Consider the following 16,944-nt stretch of genomic DNA (forward strand, 5'->3'; position numbering starts at 1 on the left):
ATTAAAGCGCCGCCACCAGCATGTGATGGCAGCCAGGCTGGGGGATGGGGAGGGGGGAATGACTGGCTGGATTTAGCCCCAGACAGATGGGTGTGTGGATTGACGGACAGATGGATGGACAGACATGGCCAATGCTTCTGACCCTGGGCTGCACATGGCAAGCCCTTCCTGACCTCCCCAGGGCTTTGAAGCTGTCCCCAGGGTTGGGTGGGTGTCCTGGAGCAGCCCCTGCCATCGTCCCCTTCATGTTACCAGCCCCGGATGCTCGGAGGCTGCCAGCACCCCCCCCCCCCCCAAAAATACTACAGCTTTAGAGCAGCTTCTCAGGGGGATGACGTTCATCCAGACAGGCAGTGCCGAACCAGCCAGCAAGAGGGGCTAAGGGTTGGCATCTCCCTGGGACAGCCTGCCAGCCCACCACGGGCAGCTTTACATGGCCCTGGTGCTGCCCCAGGATGGGGCTGGTACCACCCGGCAAAGCTGTGGTCGCTGCCCCTGGCCCTGGCAGCCTCATCTCCCGCTGCCCAAAAGCCCTCTCCCCTGCCCGGTGCTGTAAATGGGGGCTGCCCCTGCCCGCACCCCACCAGCCCGGCAGGGCGAGGGCTGCCTTAGACACGCACATCAAGAGAAGAATTAAAACCAGCTCATCTATCGCACCTGATTTATGGCTCCATCAGCCCTGGGAAAGTGGGAGGATTATTTTTTTTTTTCCTTTTCTTATTCCTCTACAGCACATCTTCCCAGGGGCTGCTGTGCCGTGCCATGCCTGGCTTGCAGCCGTGGGAGCATCCCACGCCAACCTGAGCTCGCAGCCATCTGTGCCCAGCACCCCAAAACCCGAGCAGGGTGCAGTAACTCCGACTTCAGTGCTCGGCTCCAGCCTCATGGCTCCCAAGCAATTATCCCTCAGTGCTGTTTAATGAGTTGCCGTTTGCCTTTGCCTGCCTGCCGCTGGTGGGACAACTCTGGGGCTCAGCAGTAAAGGGACAAAAGTGGGGAGAGGGTGCACAGGACCATGAGCATCCCCGTGACATGGGTGTAATTCAAAGGACAGCCCCAGTCTAATTGCTGGCGGATGGAAGAAGGGTCCCCAGCTGGTTGAAAATGTCTTTTTAATGACCTGGACATGGCGTTTTGAGTCCCTTAAATGAAACCAAAACGTGATGGCAACACATCAGCAATGAGTTTGGCGTTCTCGAGTCCCCGGCCAGCCCTGCCTGTGGGGACAGTCCAAGCCAGAGTGCCCTGGCTCCTGCCAGGCTCCTCTGATCCCCCCCCCCAAAGCGCACGGGACCCGCCGAGCCGCTTGGAGCATCCCGCTGCCGGTGGTGCAGGACCCTGGGAGGCTGGAGCCCGGCCGGGAGCCGCTGGCCAGCCCACGGGGACACCGGGGCAGAGGGCAGGCAGAGGGGTGCAGACACCCCCCTGTTCCCCCTCCGTCACACCTCCGACTCCAGGCTGGAGACCCGCCGCCAGGACCCACCGGCGCAGGGACTTGTCACCCCACGGGCCACCAGCGGGTCCCTCCTCTCCGTCCCCGCTGCCCGCAGCAAGGCCGGCTCCCCGCGCCTCCCGCAGTCTCTGCAGCCACTGTCCCAGCGCCCCGTCCCCCGGCCACAGCCCGCCGGCACCCTGGGGTGCTCACGGGGCGGCGGGGACCCCCGCGAGAGGTGGCCCAGGTAGAGGGGCAGGTTAGCGTAGGAGTTCATGCAGGCGTAGGGCGAGCACGCCGGCACGGTGGCGGTGGCACGGGGGTTTTGCCGGCAAGCCTCCCGGTAGGACGGCAGCCTGACCATGGGCGAGCGCGGTGCCAGCCGGCCGGTGGCCTGGGGGCAATGGGGGCCACAGCCGTAGCCGGCCTCGGCTTCGGGGAAGAGGTCTGGCACGTCGGTGCGGGGTGGCAGGCGGGCAGCACCACAGCGTCGCAGCCCCCCGGCTCGCCGCTTCTCGCCCCGCTCCCCCGGCACCCTGGCCGAGCTCGCCCGCCGGCTCGGCTTCTCCCGCTCCATCACCGCAGCCTCCGGCCGGGCCGGCTCACCCCCGGCTCTGCAAGTCCTGGTGGCTTTGGGGAAGGCTCCACGAGGGCAGGATGGAGGCAGGAAGGGGCTGCCCACCTCCCGCCTCTTCTCCGCCGCCGAGAGCAGCCGGGGCAGTGTCCCCGAGCCCCCGTGTCCCCCATCCCCTGGGAGCAGGGGGGTGTTTTGCAGCCGCTCCCCCCGCCCCACCGGCCGCTTGTGCTCCCTGTAGATGTCCGGTGGTGGGAGGTCCCTGGGAGACATGGGGGCTGGGAGGGGAGCCCCAATGTGGTTCCCCATCAGTACCTGCTCCCCAGTATCCCCCCCCGTGGCTGTCTTCACCAGGAGGTGGGGGAAACCCGGGAGGGCTTCATCCCCTGCACAGCCACCCCGAAACTTCAGGGGGTGGAGGAGGCGGGGGACATGCTCATTTGTCCCTCTCCACTTGTCCTCCCCAGGCAGCCGGGAGTCCGCAGGGATGGGCTGGGGCAGTGGCAACCCCAGGGGAGCACCCTTGGGAACATAGGATCTCCCTGGCCTCTCGGCGGGGGCCATGCTGTAGGAGGGGCCCCGGTGGGCACCAGTGCTGTTCTGCACCACCAGCTGGGGTGTCCTCAGGGAGAAGGTGGTCTGGAGGCGCTCGCTGTGGCTGCTCCAGTCCTCAATGGTGCGGGTGGCCTGCTCCAGCGAGCCGCCCACACTGGCCGTTGACACCATCTCCTTGGCCGCCTGCAGCATCTTCAGCACGTTGGCCTGGGCCGAGCTGGCTGTGACATCCGGGGTGGGCGCCCGCCTGGGGCTCGCCAGGGTCTGCACCCCACTGAAGCAGCTGTAGATGCCCTGCCGAGAAAAGGAATGGGGGGGACCCACCATCAGCAGGGTCTCTGGGGTCCTGCACTCACATCAAGATGATGCTGCTGAGGCTGAGATGTTTTAACGGCATCAGTGTCCCCTCCCCCGGATCCCCAGCACTGCCAGGGTGGGTGACACCATCGTCCCTCACCTCTTTCCCCAGGGATGCTAATATAGATGTGGGTCATTACCAGGGCTGAACCCTTTCCCCAAAAGCTGGCTTTTCTCCCCAGCCGAGAGTTCACATCAGCACAAACATCTCCAGTACCTCCTGTGCAAGTCAAAGCGATGATGCCCATCATGCCTTGCCCATCCCCATGACACCGTGGGAGAACCTTTGGGCCCCTTGATAGCCCCCAACCACGTCACTCACCCTGCTGATGGCCAGGAGAAAGTCAAGCTTGTGGGATTTGGGGACGGAGTGACGCAGCTTCCAGTAGACGAGGTGCTCCCAGGCAAAAACCAGCAGGCTCAGGCCCATGGCCACCAGCAGCATATAGAAAACCCCAGCCATGTTGTCGATGTCCAGCTTGCTGCTCATCACCTCATTCTTCTCATTCTGGCAGATCCCCGACAGCCAAACTGTCTCCAGTTTCTGGGTCTCACCTGGGGCCAGACATGCACAGTGGTGTCGGGGGTGAAAAAGGTCCCCCCCAGGCATCATGTCCCCAAGCACTGGCCCTGCCCATGCCCACTCCACTGTGACTGGACAAGGAGAAAGCCACCCCCAAGCCCCCAGAGCTGTTATCAGCTCAGTCCTTGCTGCTGCCCTTGACCCGAGCATCCCACCAGTCACTTGTCCTTCTCCAAGGCTCTCTCCTCTCTCTGTCCCCCACCAATGTGCCAACCAGCCATCCCCTTCCCAGGCTTCTCCTCCTGACCCTCAGATTTTGTGCATGGCCATCTCCGGGATTTTACAACCTGCAGGAAGAGGAGGGAACCCAGAGGGAATGACCCCCAGCACCCAGCTGGAGAGATGCTGCTGGATTTAATGTCCTGTGAAAGGAGCTGGTGGAGAAGCCCATCGGTGGCATCCTGCAAGGAGCCACGGAGGCGGCACAGCATCTGGGGACCAAAGCCCTGGTCCCTGGTTTAATTTGCCAGGCAGGGGTGGGGTGAGGATGGGGACAAGCGTTAAGCTTGTCCAGGCACCCACCATCTCCCAGGAACTGGAGCAGGGCCAGATCAATGGCTCGCTTCCAACGTGAGTCCTTCTGCAGGGCGATGCCATAGCCCGTGGTGGCAAACACCTTCCCGCTGCCGATGGTCACCAGCTTGCAGCCCTCATCCTTGCCCGCCATGTAGTTGAGCACCGCTGCATCGTAGATGAAGGCGTCCAGTTTCCTGCCCCACCAACAGGAAGAAGGGTGAGGTGTGGGGCCAGCAGCCCTTTTTTGGGGGGGGATGTACCCTTTTTGGGGGGATCTCTACCCCTTTTGGATAGTTTCAGCCCATCTGGAGGAAGCTGTGTCCTCTTTGGGGGTCTCTGCCTTATCTTGGAGAGCTATAACCCCACTTAGGGGGGAAGCACCCAACCTGGGGGGGGGGGGCCTGCATCCTATCTGGGGGAGCCATACCCGGACTGAGGGGGCTGCATCCCTTTTAAAGGGAGCTGTGTGAAACTGTAACCCATCTGCAGGGGGTTGTACCCCATTTGGGAGGGCCCGCACTTCATGCAGGAAGCCACACAGAGCCATACCCCATCTGGGAGAGCTGTACCCAGCCTGGGGAGCCCGTATCTCACTTGTGGGGGGCTGCACCCCAGTTGAGGAAGCCCTACCCCATCTGGGAGGCACTGTACCCCATCCCAGAGAGCTGTAGTTCATTTGAAGGAGCCGTACCCCATTTTGAGGCTGGTGAGGGCGTCCTCCACGGAGCGCTGGTTGTACTTCACCATGTGGGTGTGCATGTCGGGGTAGTTGCTGCGGATGTTCCTCTCGGTGCTGCCGTTGGGGACGGTGCCGAAGCGGAAGGGGGGGTACTGCTCCTGCGGCTTCTGAAACTGCAACGGGGAGCCCCGGGGAGCGGCATCACGTGGTGTCCATGTTTCTGTCACGTCCCTACCACGTCCCCAGCATGTCCCTAGCATATTCCCCCTCCCCATTCACCCACCCATGCCCAGCCGGCTGGCAGTGACACCTGGAGACTTCTCTCCACCCAAAAAAAAGGATTATTTTTTTTTTAGGGATCCCAGCCCAGTTGTCAGCCCCACCTTCCTGTCGCTCAGCCCTGACACGGTGTCAATGTACTGCTCCTGGATCATGAAGGCAGCCAGGTTGGCAGTGTAGCTGGCGAGGAAGATGACAGCGAAGAAGGCCCAGATGAGCACCATGATCTTGCTGGTGGTGCCCTTGGGGTTCTCGATGGGCACCGAGTTGTTGAAGACCAGAGCCCACAGCAGCCACACTGACTTGCCGATGGTGAAGGTGGGACCTCCTGGCCCTGCAGGGACAGGGGACAGAGGAGACAGCCATCAGCGTGGCCAGGGATGTGTCCCGTCCCCCCTGCCAAGCTCCCACCTCCCCCAACTCACTCTTGCCACTGGTGAGGTTCTGGTTGTAGCCAACGGGGCTGAAATACTCAAACACGAAGACGGTGATGGCCACCACGGTGAGGCACATCACAAACATCATGACCCAGACGGCCGGGCTATAGGGCTCTGCAAGGTAAGTGGGACACTGTCAGCGCCCTGGGATACCTCATGGACCCCTGGGGATCCCCGGGAGCCCCCCCCGATGGGCAGAGCTCATCCTCTTGAATATTCTCCTTCTTCAGAGAGGAGACAGGGGCTGGCAGCAACACGGTCAAGCAGATCCACAGGGAATCAGGAGGGAAGGGGGATTCTGCGAGATGGGGGATGCAGCCATGGTTCCCTGCCTGAACAAAAAATTAGACTTTCATCATCAGGGAGATGATAATGAGCTGCTGCCCATCTCCAGGGTCATCAGCAGGAGCATGGGATTACGGGTTGTCCCCCATGATGGCTCTGGTACCAGGCACAGGACCAGCCCCCTGGTCCCACTCAGCCTCTGGGAGAGCCCCTGGGATCTGGGGGTGGGCGATGAGCCCCCACCTGCCCAGGATGAGCTGGGACAGGGCGGCAGGAGCAGTGGGGATGCATCTGAGCCCTCAACATGCAGCTGACGAGGTCCATTTGTCAGCGCGTCCTTCGCTGTCAGGGAGGAGAGGCCTCCCCTGATGGGGATGCGGCTCATTAGCACGGGAGGCAGGAGGTGAGGGGACCACAGACCCCAACCCTGATAAACTGGGGCAGGATGCTCCGATTGTCCCCGGGACTGGTGAAGGTGACCCCTGCTTTGGGGATAAGTCAGGCCCCGCAGCGTGGGGGGGGACAGGAGAGGGAAGATATGCCCAGGCTGGTGATGTCCCCCACCCCACGGCATCCCTGGCACCCGCATCCTCCCTGCCCATGTGCCCAGCTCCAGCCAAGCTGGGACATCACCGCTGTGCCCTTGCCGAGAGCCTCAAGCCCTGCTTGAGCTCTCAGGCTGAATTTTGTGATGACCTTGGCCAGTCTCCCCCCTTCCTAGGCTGCAGCTTTGCTTTTTTAAAACTCATTAAATAAAACTTTTAGCACTGGCAGTTTCCTACAGCCAGCTTATCGACAGGCTCTGGTGACAGTGGCAGAGAAGGGGTCCCCAGAGCAGAGCTCAGAGCTGACAAATCCCCGCTTTGTCTCCCTCCACGTCCTCCCTCCTCTACACAAGTAATGAAGAGGAGGAAACCACCGATCCCAGCCTCCCTCTCCATAATAAAAGGATTATTTAGTCGAGGGGAGGAGGAAGCCCCAAAGCTGGCAGCAAAATCTCCTTCCCTTATTACTTAGCCTTTTTTTTTTCTTAAAAGTTATTAAAACTGAATAATATTTCTAATTTGCATTTGTCAGAAGCGTGGGATGAACCTCCAGACAGAGGGAGGGACACACGACTCACCCAGGAAGGCGGAGGGGGAAACGGTGCCGTTGCTCCTGGCCACCATGACGCTGATGCCCGTCTCCACGAAGGGGACAGAGAAATCCACGATCTCAGAGCGCTCCTCGTTGATGGTGAGGGAGCCGATGGCCATGTCTGCACGCTTGTAGTACACCTGGGGAAGGGGTAGATGGTCTTGGCATGGGCGAGTGGATGGGCAGAGGGACCCAGACCACTTCCCCACACATTTCCCAATCTCCTGCATTTCCAACCTTAACTTTTGTCTTTTCTTTTATATTAGCTTCTTAAATGACCAGTGACACCAACACAGCAGCTGTGGGTTCATAAATGTTCAGCTGATTTCCCTGCTTGTTCTCCTCCACCAAACCTTGTCCATAAGCATGAGTTACGATTACACATCCCTGCTCCTTGGGCCAAGCTGTCACCTGCCCAGGGACGAGTCCCACCATGGACACCCCCAATCCCATCTCTGCAGGGAAGTCCCAGGCCAGGGCATGCTCACCCCTACCTCACCAATCATGCCGTTCCAGACCCCACGGACAATCTTGCCATGTTTGCCATTGGTCACCAGGTAGAGGTCATAGGAGAACTTCACTGCCTTGGCCAGCTTCTTCAGGATGTCAATGCAGAAGCCCTTGCAGCACAGTTTGGTGTAAGGGTCCACAAGGCCATCGCCACTGAAACCATACCAGGAAAAATGGGTTGGTCCAACCAAAGATGCTCTGAGCTACCCCAGTGCCTCTGGGACACCATGAGCATGGGGAGCGGTGACCAAAGTTGCTGAGCTCCATCCTCGCTGCTTACCTCTGGGAGGAGTTGGTTTGCTTGCGGCAGGGCACGGTGTTGCGCACGCAGACCCCAGTGCTGGGGTCCGTGTTCTCCACGATGACAAAGGGTCTCTCCTCCAGTGTGGCCACTGTCAGGTGGCGGTTATCAGCCACAGGCTGCAGGAAGGAGCCGTAGCGGGGCCACACGGGGTACTTCATGTGGATGATGCCCTTCTCCCACTTGCCCACCTGCCCCCAAGGGAGAGCACACCGTCACCCCAGTGAGGGGCTCTGGGGGTCACACAGGGTCCCATGTTCATCCTGCCCATGTCTTTGGGGCTCATTTCTCCCAGAGCATTGTTAGGTTGGAGCTCAGTCATGGTGAGCCCCATCTCAGCATCCCCCTCCCCATGCACCCACTGATCATGGGGCAAAGTGTTTCCTCCAGAACCCCAAGTACCCGGCTTAAGTGATCACAAACCTAGCCAAACTTCACCCAAAATGCTTTTAAACTGGAAATAAAACCCCTCCACACAGCTCATTTCAGGTCTGGGTGTTTGGCTACTGTTCCCCAGAGGTGGGCACCTGCATTTTTGCCTCTTTTAGAAATTTTCAGCCAAACTGCAGGGAAAAAAAATCCAGTTCTTGGCAGAGCCTTGGTGAAGACCCACCACACCAACATGGGTATCTTTGGTACCAGCCATGGGATTTGCATGAGACAACTTGCCCCAAGGTGGGACCCCAGCATGTGTATAGCCCCAGGCTCACCCTACCCCGCCACCTCCCCAGCATGCCTGTCTTGGGGGAGGTCTGGGGGTCCTACCATCTCCCAGAGCCGGTGCTGGTTGAGCGAGATCACCACCATGGTGGGTCTGACCAGGTAGCCACCTTCATTGAAGGAGAAGTCCCTGTGCTCCCACGTCACGTTGAGGAGGTGCCTGGTGGGACACAGCACCTGTGAGCCCCTGGCCATGCAGTCTAGCCCCATACAGCCCTCCTCCTCCTCAGAATCCAGCTGGGCTGCCACACATCCCACAGAGCTGGGGACCAGCTTTAGCCCCTATGCAAGGGGCAGCAGGGGGCTGGAGAAAGCCCTGCCAGCAAGGAAGCACCAAGGATGGACCACTGCAGGGTGGGGGATGCACCGGTTGCCACTGCAGCCCTGAGGTGCCACGTCTGCACTGCAAAGCAGAGCTGTGAAACCACACACCCCCCTGAGGTCCTTGTGGCTCCTGAGACACAGAGAGGCATGGCAAGAGCTGCTCTGGGGAGATGCTTCAGGAGAAACCGAGTCAAGAGGTACAGACCACCATCTGCAGCCCACAGAAAACATCATCCCCCCTGCCCGCCAGCTCCATCCTCTCCATTTCCCCATTCCCCCCATTTCACACCCATCCCAGTGGGTCCCCAAGCCTCACCGGTAGAAGTTGGTGTTGGCAGCAGTGGCCTTGGCAGGGGCCCAGCAGTCCTGTCCTACCTCTGGGAGGTAGCCGTGGGCCCGGAAGAAGCTGGCTGCCCCCATGGCGATGATGGCCACCCCATCCCGCACCTTCTGCCTCAGGCTCAGCTTCCAGCTCTCTGTCACCACGCTGATGAGGCCGACAGGGAAGGAGGCAGGTGGCACCTCCATGTTGCCCACTGTCAGGCTGGGCACAATCCAGACGTATCCCGGCCCCACAAGGCCAGCTTGCTCTGCCATGGAAAAGAGAAACTCAGCTTCCTCCCTCGAGCAGTAGACAATGAGGACCTGGGCATCGATCTGCCGCAGGAGCCGCTGCGTCCTGGAGCTGCTCCGCTCCTGGCTCATCTCAAAGGTGAGCACCTCCTGCAGCTCCCAGCCAAAGTAGCTGGCGTCCGTGAAGGAGCGGATGACGTCCAAGAAGATATTGTAGCCTGGATAGAGGCTGGTGATGACAGCGAAGGAACCCCAGTCGTATTCCTCCAGCACCTTGAAAATCACCTGGATTTGCTGCTCGATGGAGACACCCAATTGCAGGAAAGCTGATCCAGGCTCCTGTGGGAGGAGAAGGGGTCAGGTGCTGCTCCAGCACCATGGTCCAAGTCTCCTGTGCAAGTCATCTCGAATTTACCACCACGAAGGGTCAAGGGAGCCATGAACTGGTGTGGTCCATGGGCTGGAGACACCCAAAATGGGACTGATCCACCGGTGGTCTCTGAGGAACCTCAACCCACAGGCCCTACAGCCTCTCCTCCATTTCTCGGCTTGTTGACCAAAATTTCATCCAGTGCTTTCCAAAGGAGACCAATAATTTCTCCTTAATCCAGGAGAGGGAGGGGGGCAAGGGCTCTGTCGGGCAAGTAACTCCCATCCTAGCTCCAACTTGCTACCTGCTGCCGGAGCCCGTGTGGCTCCTTCCCTCCCACCCCACCTCCCCAGCCATCTGGCCTCTCATTAGCAAATCTTAATTGATCTGATTCTGTCTTAAATGATTCAGCGAATGGCATTTGCAGAAGGTCGTGTGCAGGCAGCGGCATTTTGCCACCCAGACCCCCTCCACCTCCAGAGAAGTAGTTTTTCCCATGAGGCCAGTGGTCTGGCCAGAGAGATGAGCTCTGTAGAGTCCCAGCCAGGGAGCGGGAGCTGTTGGAGCCCTCGAACACACAGGAGGAGGAGGTTGAGTCTTCACATGGGTCCCTCCACCACCCCAACAATACCCAACCCCGGCTGCAGAAAAGCACCCAGACCACAGCAAAGCCACAGCTATTTTTTTAGCCATTCGGGGCTCCAGCTGAGCCCTCTGCACCCACCTGAGCCCACTGCACCCACTGCCACCCACCCACAGCAAGCAGCAGCTCACAGTGGTCCAGGAGCACCAGTCGGTGTGGGCAGAGCATCCAGAGGGTTTAGACCCCAAAACCTCTGAGCAGCCACAGCATGAAAGCAGTGCCCTGAGGAGAGGCAGGGTCTCCACCATGGGGGCTGCTGATGCTGCCATGGGAAGGAGCCAGTGCTGAGACCCCTCTGGTGCCCAGGCTGGGTAGAGTGAGACGAGCAGCCAGGAGGAGACAATCCAAATCTCCTCCCTGGCAGGGATGGGAGCATCTCTTCAGCCCACCACTGCCCACCCAGCACCCTCCAGCCCAGCTCCAGCTCTCCTTGCTGCCAGCGCTTCCCGGCAGGCAGGTGACAATGACAGTGACAGTGACAGCGTCTGACACTGGCGAGGAGCAGAGAAGCCAAAAATCCTGTCTGAGCCCATGGTGCACCTGAGATGACTGCCGCAGCCGAGTGAGGGCTCTCCATGCTGCCTGCCCGGCCATTTCAGGGCTGCATCCAGACACAGTAGGCATGGAGGGAGGAGGATGGGGACATGCCAACCCTGCCACTGCCCTGGTAGGCCTGGTGCCATGACCATGGCACCCTATAGTGGGCACAGACTGGAGGGGACGGGCAGCAGGACACCAGGGAAGTTCCTTCCATGGGGCACTAAAGTCCCCTGCCATATCCCACTGACAAGGACCCCTCTCTGAAGTCCTCTCCCACATCCCACCACCCCAGCTGGCCACACTGCCATGGCCACTGCCTCTTCCTGACCACGAGCCCCTGCGCTGCAGCCAAGCAGCTCCTCTGCCTTTCAGGATTTCACATCCCATCTCTGCCCCTCCCTAACAACCCCTAATTTCTCCCACCACCCCTGGAAATAACCCCCAGAGAACACCTCACCTTTGGGGTCAGGACCACGGCAGACCCCCCGCTGATGCTGATGACAGGGACCCGGGTCTGGGAGGAGATGAAGTCAAGGATCTGGGCCACAGCCTCCGTGCCGACGTTGTCCTCAAAGACGATGCCGTGGATCTTGTGGCTAGCGAGGATGTCACAGATCTGGGTGAGGAGGGTGCTGGGGTTGGTGTTGTTGACGACGACTGTGATGGGGTGGATCTCCAGGGGCATGTCCAGGAAGCTCTGGGGACTCAGGCGGGAGCGGATGTGCAGCGGGTAGGACGTGCCCCCAAACACCACGGCCACGTTGACCACCGGTTCCTCGGGACCCGGCAGCAGGAGGTCCGTGAAGGCAGCCGAGCAGCCCAGCACCATCGACAGTAGCAGAGTGTGTGCCGGCGCTCTGCCCATGTCCACCGCTGCGTCCCTGCCAGGACGGGACACAACCCCTGGAGTCTGGCCACCCACCAGGACCTCCAGCCCCACTTGCCCCATCCCTCCCCACCACCCCAGGGCAGCACCAGGGCGGGTTGACCCCAGAGAGAGAGGGGGACTCTCATCCTTTGGAAGCTGGACATGACCACAGGGTTGTACCCACCACCCCAGTGCCATGTCCCTTCTCCCCAGCCACACCAAATACTAACAATTCCCAGCCGGTCCCCCCCCTTCCCACCACTACCCCATCTCCATCCCACCATCACCATTCCCCTCCCAACCCCATTCTGCCCTTCTGACCCCTCCAAAAGCCATTGCTGCTACAATGCTCCTTATTGTCCCTGCGGCCAGGGACAGGGACAGCAGCAGCCTCACTCCACAGCTGACAGCCACCTTCAACATTTAGAGGCTTTGCCCTTGAAGGAGGGTTCAGCTCTGCAACCCCCATGTTGGGATTTTGCAAACCACACTGTCACCGGAGCAGCCGGTCCCCAGCCTGTCCCCTTGCCCGTCCCCTGCCCATCACCCTGCCCCAGCCCCCTCGCTGCTGCTTCCCAAATCCCAACCAAAGCACCCACCTGGCCCCTTATCTCCAAGTTTCTCCCCCAGACACCATCCTTCAGGTTTCCCCCCTTCTCGGCTTTACCCCCCATTGCACGTTCCCCTGCAGGCATCACCCACCCGGCTGGGACACCCACCGCGCTGTGTCTCTGCCACCTGCACCCCAAAGCCAGGCTCTGGCGGGGGGGTGTTTGGGCATGTCCCCCCAACAGATCCCCAGTCTCCCACTGACTGCAGATGTCCAGCTTGCAGCAGGCTGGGTGACAGTCCCTGGAGGTGAGGGGGGGGGACGACGGGGCACATGCCCCTGCCCATGGCAATGCACCCCCGAGGTGGAGCTTACCCCATCCTCGGAGCCCTCCAGCAAAACCAAATCATGGCAAGGGGCATCCGAGCCCCTCCAATCCCTGTTGCCCTCAGGGCCATCTCCCCGGTGCCATGCCAGGCAGTGGCAGGGGGGGACAAGCAGGCCTCCGCGGTGGCACCGGCCACACGCCAGTGTCGCTCCATGCAGCAAGATGCCAGCTGGTGCTCGGAAACGTCACTTGCAATTAAAAGCTGCTGTTGCTTAACACGTCCTCGACACGGCCAGAGGAGCCCCTTGCTGAGTCCCGGATGGTTTTGGGGTCTGGGCTGCCCTGGGGACCTGCACCCCAACACCCCTCAGTGCCGCAGTGATGGACAACCCCTCGGCACTGCCAGTATGTTGGACTGAAAACGCAGGAGATAAACCAAACAACTGCCATGTTGGACACCCTGCAAGAGCTGCACAGTGCAGATTTGAGCACCAGGGCTGTCCCCTCCAGAGAGACAGGGACACAAGCCCCACGTCCCGCTCCTGCACCCCAGCAGGGCTTAGGCAGGCAGCCGGGAACCGACACTCACTGGGCAGCATCTCGCTCCGCCAGATGGATTTTGGCAGGAGATCATCCACCTCAAGCACCCACCGTCACCCAGGGGGGTTCACCCTGTCCGGCTGCATCCCCACCACCACTCCGCTTCGCAGCCGGCTGGGCTGCAGGAGCCACGACGCCACGCCGATGGCCACAGCCGGGCCTCCTTGGCCAGATAGGGTGGCGGGTGAGTCATGCCATGCTGGCAGCGTCCCATGTTCCGGCACGGCCAGCCCAGTGGCAGGGCAGCCCGCGCCACCCGCTCCTCGCTGCGAATTCCCGAGTATTTTTAGTCCCGTGATAAATAATTCATCGGGAATCCGGCATCAGCTACCCGAGCAGAGAGGAAGGGGAGCAACACGCCACCCAAAACAAACAGAGCCGCTCTCCCAGCAGCTCTGCCCCTCTAAGCCCTCCTCAAGGACGTTTAAATATACTGCGGGCCCTCGTGGTAAATGATCAGGTTTGCTCACACCAGCCCTGGCACCTCACCCATCCCGGGCCCTTATCTCCCTCTTCCTCAACCCAGCTTTTCCCTGTGCTTGAAAGCCTCTTGTCACACCAAGTAATCCAAGAACGGGCCAGCAAAACCCTCCTGTGACACCAAGTGCTGCTTCTAAACGGGCTGCTCCACTGCCGACTGCAACTGGGAGCAGGTTGGGGCAAACTGGTTTCCCACTGGACTGAGCCGCAGGTGGAAAGCATCCCCATCCCTCACAGCTGGAGGGTGACGGCAATGGCAGAAGGAGGTGGTGGGCACGGGACCACCACGTCGGTCAGCCGTTGCTGAGACAAATGGGGGAATGTATTTCCATCCTTCCCAGGAATCTGGTGCTGCCAACCAGAGCCAAGCCGCTTGTCGCAGCCCTTGGTGGCTGCGGAGGAGGACAGAGGGGTTAGGGCCAGAGAGCCCACGGCTGGCAGGGGCTCCACGCGTGGGTCAGAGCCAGGGCTGCTCCAAAATGGCCGAATTTGGGATGCAAAGAGCAGTCAGGTCCTCCAGCCCAGCCGACTCTGTGTGCTTCCAGCGTGTTTTTTTTTTCTAGGAGCGAGCTAGAGGGGTGCGGGAAAATGTGGATTTTGGGGGGGGATAAGGGTGGGGAAGGCAAATTGCAGGGAACTGGTGGAGGTAGAGGAGGATCCAAGCCCATCCCTGCACTACTTCCAGAGCTGGGGCTGCTCGGCACAACACAGCAAAGCCCCCATGGACTTAAAAAAAATCCACATTTTTCAACCTCTTGTAGTACGCACTGCGGAATTGCTCCTTTGGGAAAATGCCTTCCCAAAAGGAGGTTTTCTAGCCAGGCGAAAAGCTGGTGGCCGGGCTGGAGCAGGAGAAAGGTGGCCCCAGCTGGGAGCCCAGGCAGGGCAATGCCACCTCCCAGCCTCCCTAGGGACCAGAGGGCTCCCATGGAGCTGCTCAGTGACTTTGGCACTCGCTTTTTGTTGTTTTGGGGCAGTTTGGAGCAGGTTAACCCCTTTCCTAGGCACAGTTTCACCTGATAAACCAAAGACTCACAGAAACCTCCTGCTAAAGGCACCGATTGAGCCCTTACCTCCCTCCACCTCCTGAAATGTCATTTTAATGCAACAGGGAAAGTTTGCTCCTAATTTTAAACCTCCTTTTTGCCCTCTCTCCATCCCTCGCTCCCCTGCTTCAAGACGAGTAGAGCTCATGCAGATATTTTGACCTCGGGAAAGGGAGAAATAAAACCCCAAAATGCAAAATATTTCTCGAGAAAGAGAAACCTTATCCCCCCCAAAAAAGTCTGTGAGCCCAAAACCACAGGGAAGGCACAGCCTGCACCAGGGGAGGGGAAATGACTGCCGATGGATGGAAAGGACAGAGCAAACCTGAACCTGGCGGGAGCCATGTGGGGAGGACGGGGGGCAGTGGGGAGGGCACTGGGTTGTGCCAGAGCTTGTCATTGCCCTGGTGGGGGACATCGTTGTGGACCAAGGAGACCTCAACAGAGCCCCCCAAAAGGAGGGAAAACAGCAAAACCTCCCTAAAATCAACTTGTCACCATCCCTGTCCCTACACAGGGGGATGACTCGGGAGAGAGAAGCACTGGCAGCCCCCAGCGAGGACTGTCTCCTTTCAACCTTCATCTGCCACGACTCAGCATCACCCTCCTCTTCCTCGTCACCCTCCTATTCCTTGTCTGCACCTCCGGCAGCAACAGTTGCGGGCCGGGGGCTGCGGGCCGGGGTGATAGTGAGGGCCATGCACACGCACGCACCAAAACCAGCTTAAAAAGGTCGAATATGGATTAACCAAAAATAAACGCCAAGTGTCCTGCCTGCCGCTGGGTTACGCAAGGTGGCAGGGGGGAGACAGAGCTGGTGGCACCCAGGGAGGTCTCCTCTCTTTTTCCTGCCTCTCACCCCCCGAAGAAAACCCCCATCGCAGTGCCCAGAATTAAGGCTCATTCCCTTCCCCTGCTCGGGACGGGGAGCTCTCGGGGATGGGGATGCGGGGGGACGCTGGGGCAGAGGGAAATGGCCAGCGCAACCCCTGAACCCCCCAAAAAACCCCCACCCCATCCCTAAAAGTTACTGGCGGCGGTGCCGGGGCGGCGGCAGAGCCCGTCGGGTGCCCGGCTGCCCCCAGCCCGGCCGGTACTTACGGGACCGCCGCTGCTCGGTGCCTACATGCCCCGCGGCTCCGGCGGGGCTGCTCGTCCCACCGGGGGCTTGTCTCTTTCCAGCCCTCTCCTTCTCCGGGGTAGCCTCCAGGGGCAGGTTCGGCCCCCGTCGCGGCTGGTGGGGGGGTCCAGCGGCCGCCGTCGGTCCCGGCTCGTCCTTGGAGGCGGCGGTGGCGGCTCTGCAGCGGCGGCTGGAGGCAGGGACGGGAGCGGAGGAAGGAGGGAGCGGGAGCGGAGCGGGTGTGCACGGGGGGGGGCCCGGTGGCAGCAGGTGTCTCGGTGGCCGCCGGGCCCCGGCAGCCATCTCCCCCCCGCACCGGGACTCGGAGGAGCTGCCCGGGCGGGACGGCCGGGAGGAGCCGGCGGCGCTGGGGAGGGCTGCGGGGATGGATGGAGGCACCGGGGGGGAGGCACGGGGGCGGTGGAAGGACAGGACGTGTGTCCTCCCGCCTCGCCGCAACTTCGGGGCTGGCCGCCAGACCCGGGGAGGAGGGGGGAGATGGAGGCGGGCAGCCCTCCCCTGCCGAATCCTGCCCGCCTACCCTTGCACCCGTGGCCGGCCCCGCCGCTGGGGAGGGCAGGGGGCAAGACACCCCCCCCCCCCTTCCTTCGACCCCCTTCTCCTTCCCCAATAGGGAAAGCCCACCGCAAAATGGCACAGTCCTTACAATCCCCCCCGCCCCCTCCTCCCCGGGCACTGCCCACCCCCCAGCCCCAGGAAGAGCTGGAAGGGTGCAAACGGCTGCGGTTGGACTCATCACACCTCAAATACCTTCCAACCCGTTCTTAAACTGAACTGGTGGGGACTGGCCAGCTGCCCACCCCTGGTGCCCCCCAGATGGCACAGGGCAGCCCCCGGGTCCCCATCGGTCACGGGGAGGAGGGGGGTGACACAGAGCAAAGCCCCCGCAGGCAGCAGCATCCTCCAGCTGTCGCCAGGGCCAGTATTAAAGCATCAGCTGATCCCGCAGCACTGGTTTAGAGCAAGCCAGACTGGGGGGGCGGGAGGGGGGACATCCAGCAAAGGAGGGGGGGAGATGCATAAAGGCCCTGCTGGGGTCCCCTTGCAGCTGGCTGGGTGCCCAGTCTGCCCCAAAACCAGCCTGTGCTCTGCAGCACCCAGGCTGCAGGCAGAGGG

At 60.9% G+C, this 16,944-nt stretch overlaps 1 protein-coding gene across 1 annotated transcript; it reads right to left on the minus strand.

The window, feature by feature from the left end:
• Positions 1 to 1,439: 1,439 nt before the first annotated feature.
• Positions 1,440 to 16,278, minus strand: GRIN2C (glutamate ionotropic receptor NMDA type subunit 2C). Its single transcript, XM_074160000.1, has 13 exons — positions 15,789 to 16,278; positions 11,273 to 11,696; positions 9,006 to 9,601; positions 8,411 to 8,525; positions 7,625 to 7,836; positions 7,329 to 7,497; positions 6,821 to 6,974; positions 5,401 to 5,526; positions 5,080 to 5,309; positions 4,709 to 4,869; positions 4,024 to 4,211; positions 3,241 to 3,473; positions 1,440 to 2,855 (listed from the first exon to the last, which is right to left on the minus strand). Exons 2-13 carry the CDS (start codon positions 11,678 to 11,680, stop codon positions 1,440 to 1,442), a joined length of 4,008 nt encoding a protein of 1,335 aa, XP_074016101.1. The 5' UTR covers positions 11,681 to 11,696; positions 15,789 to 16,278.
• Between the last annotated feature and the right edge of the window lie 666 nt (positions 16,279 to 16,944).

The sequence above is a fragment of the Numenius arquata genome, chromosome 17 (genome assembly GCF_964106895.1).
Source record: "Numenius arquata chromosome 17, bNumArq3.hap1.1, whole genome shotgun sequence".
In the NCBI taxonomy this organism is placed as follows: domain Eukaryota; kingdom Metazoa; phylum Chordata; class Aves; order Charadriiformes; family Scolopacidae; genus Numenius; species Numenius arquata.

Excerpts from the sequence above, each read along its gene's own strand:
- GRIN2C (XM_074160000.1), bottom strand. The coding sequence starts at position 11,680 with ATGGGCAGAGCGCCGGCACACACTCTGCTACTGTCGATGGTGCTGGGC. Across the intron at positions 8,526-9,005 it reads GCCAACACCAACTTCTACCG|GCACCTCCTCAACGTGACGT; the intron begins GTGAGGCTTGGG and ends GTGTCCCACCAG. Across the intron at positions 5,527-6,820 it reads TTCCCCCTCCGCCTTCCTGG|AGCCCTATAGCCCGGCCGTC; the intron begins GTGAGTCGTGTG and ends CTTACCTTGCAG.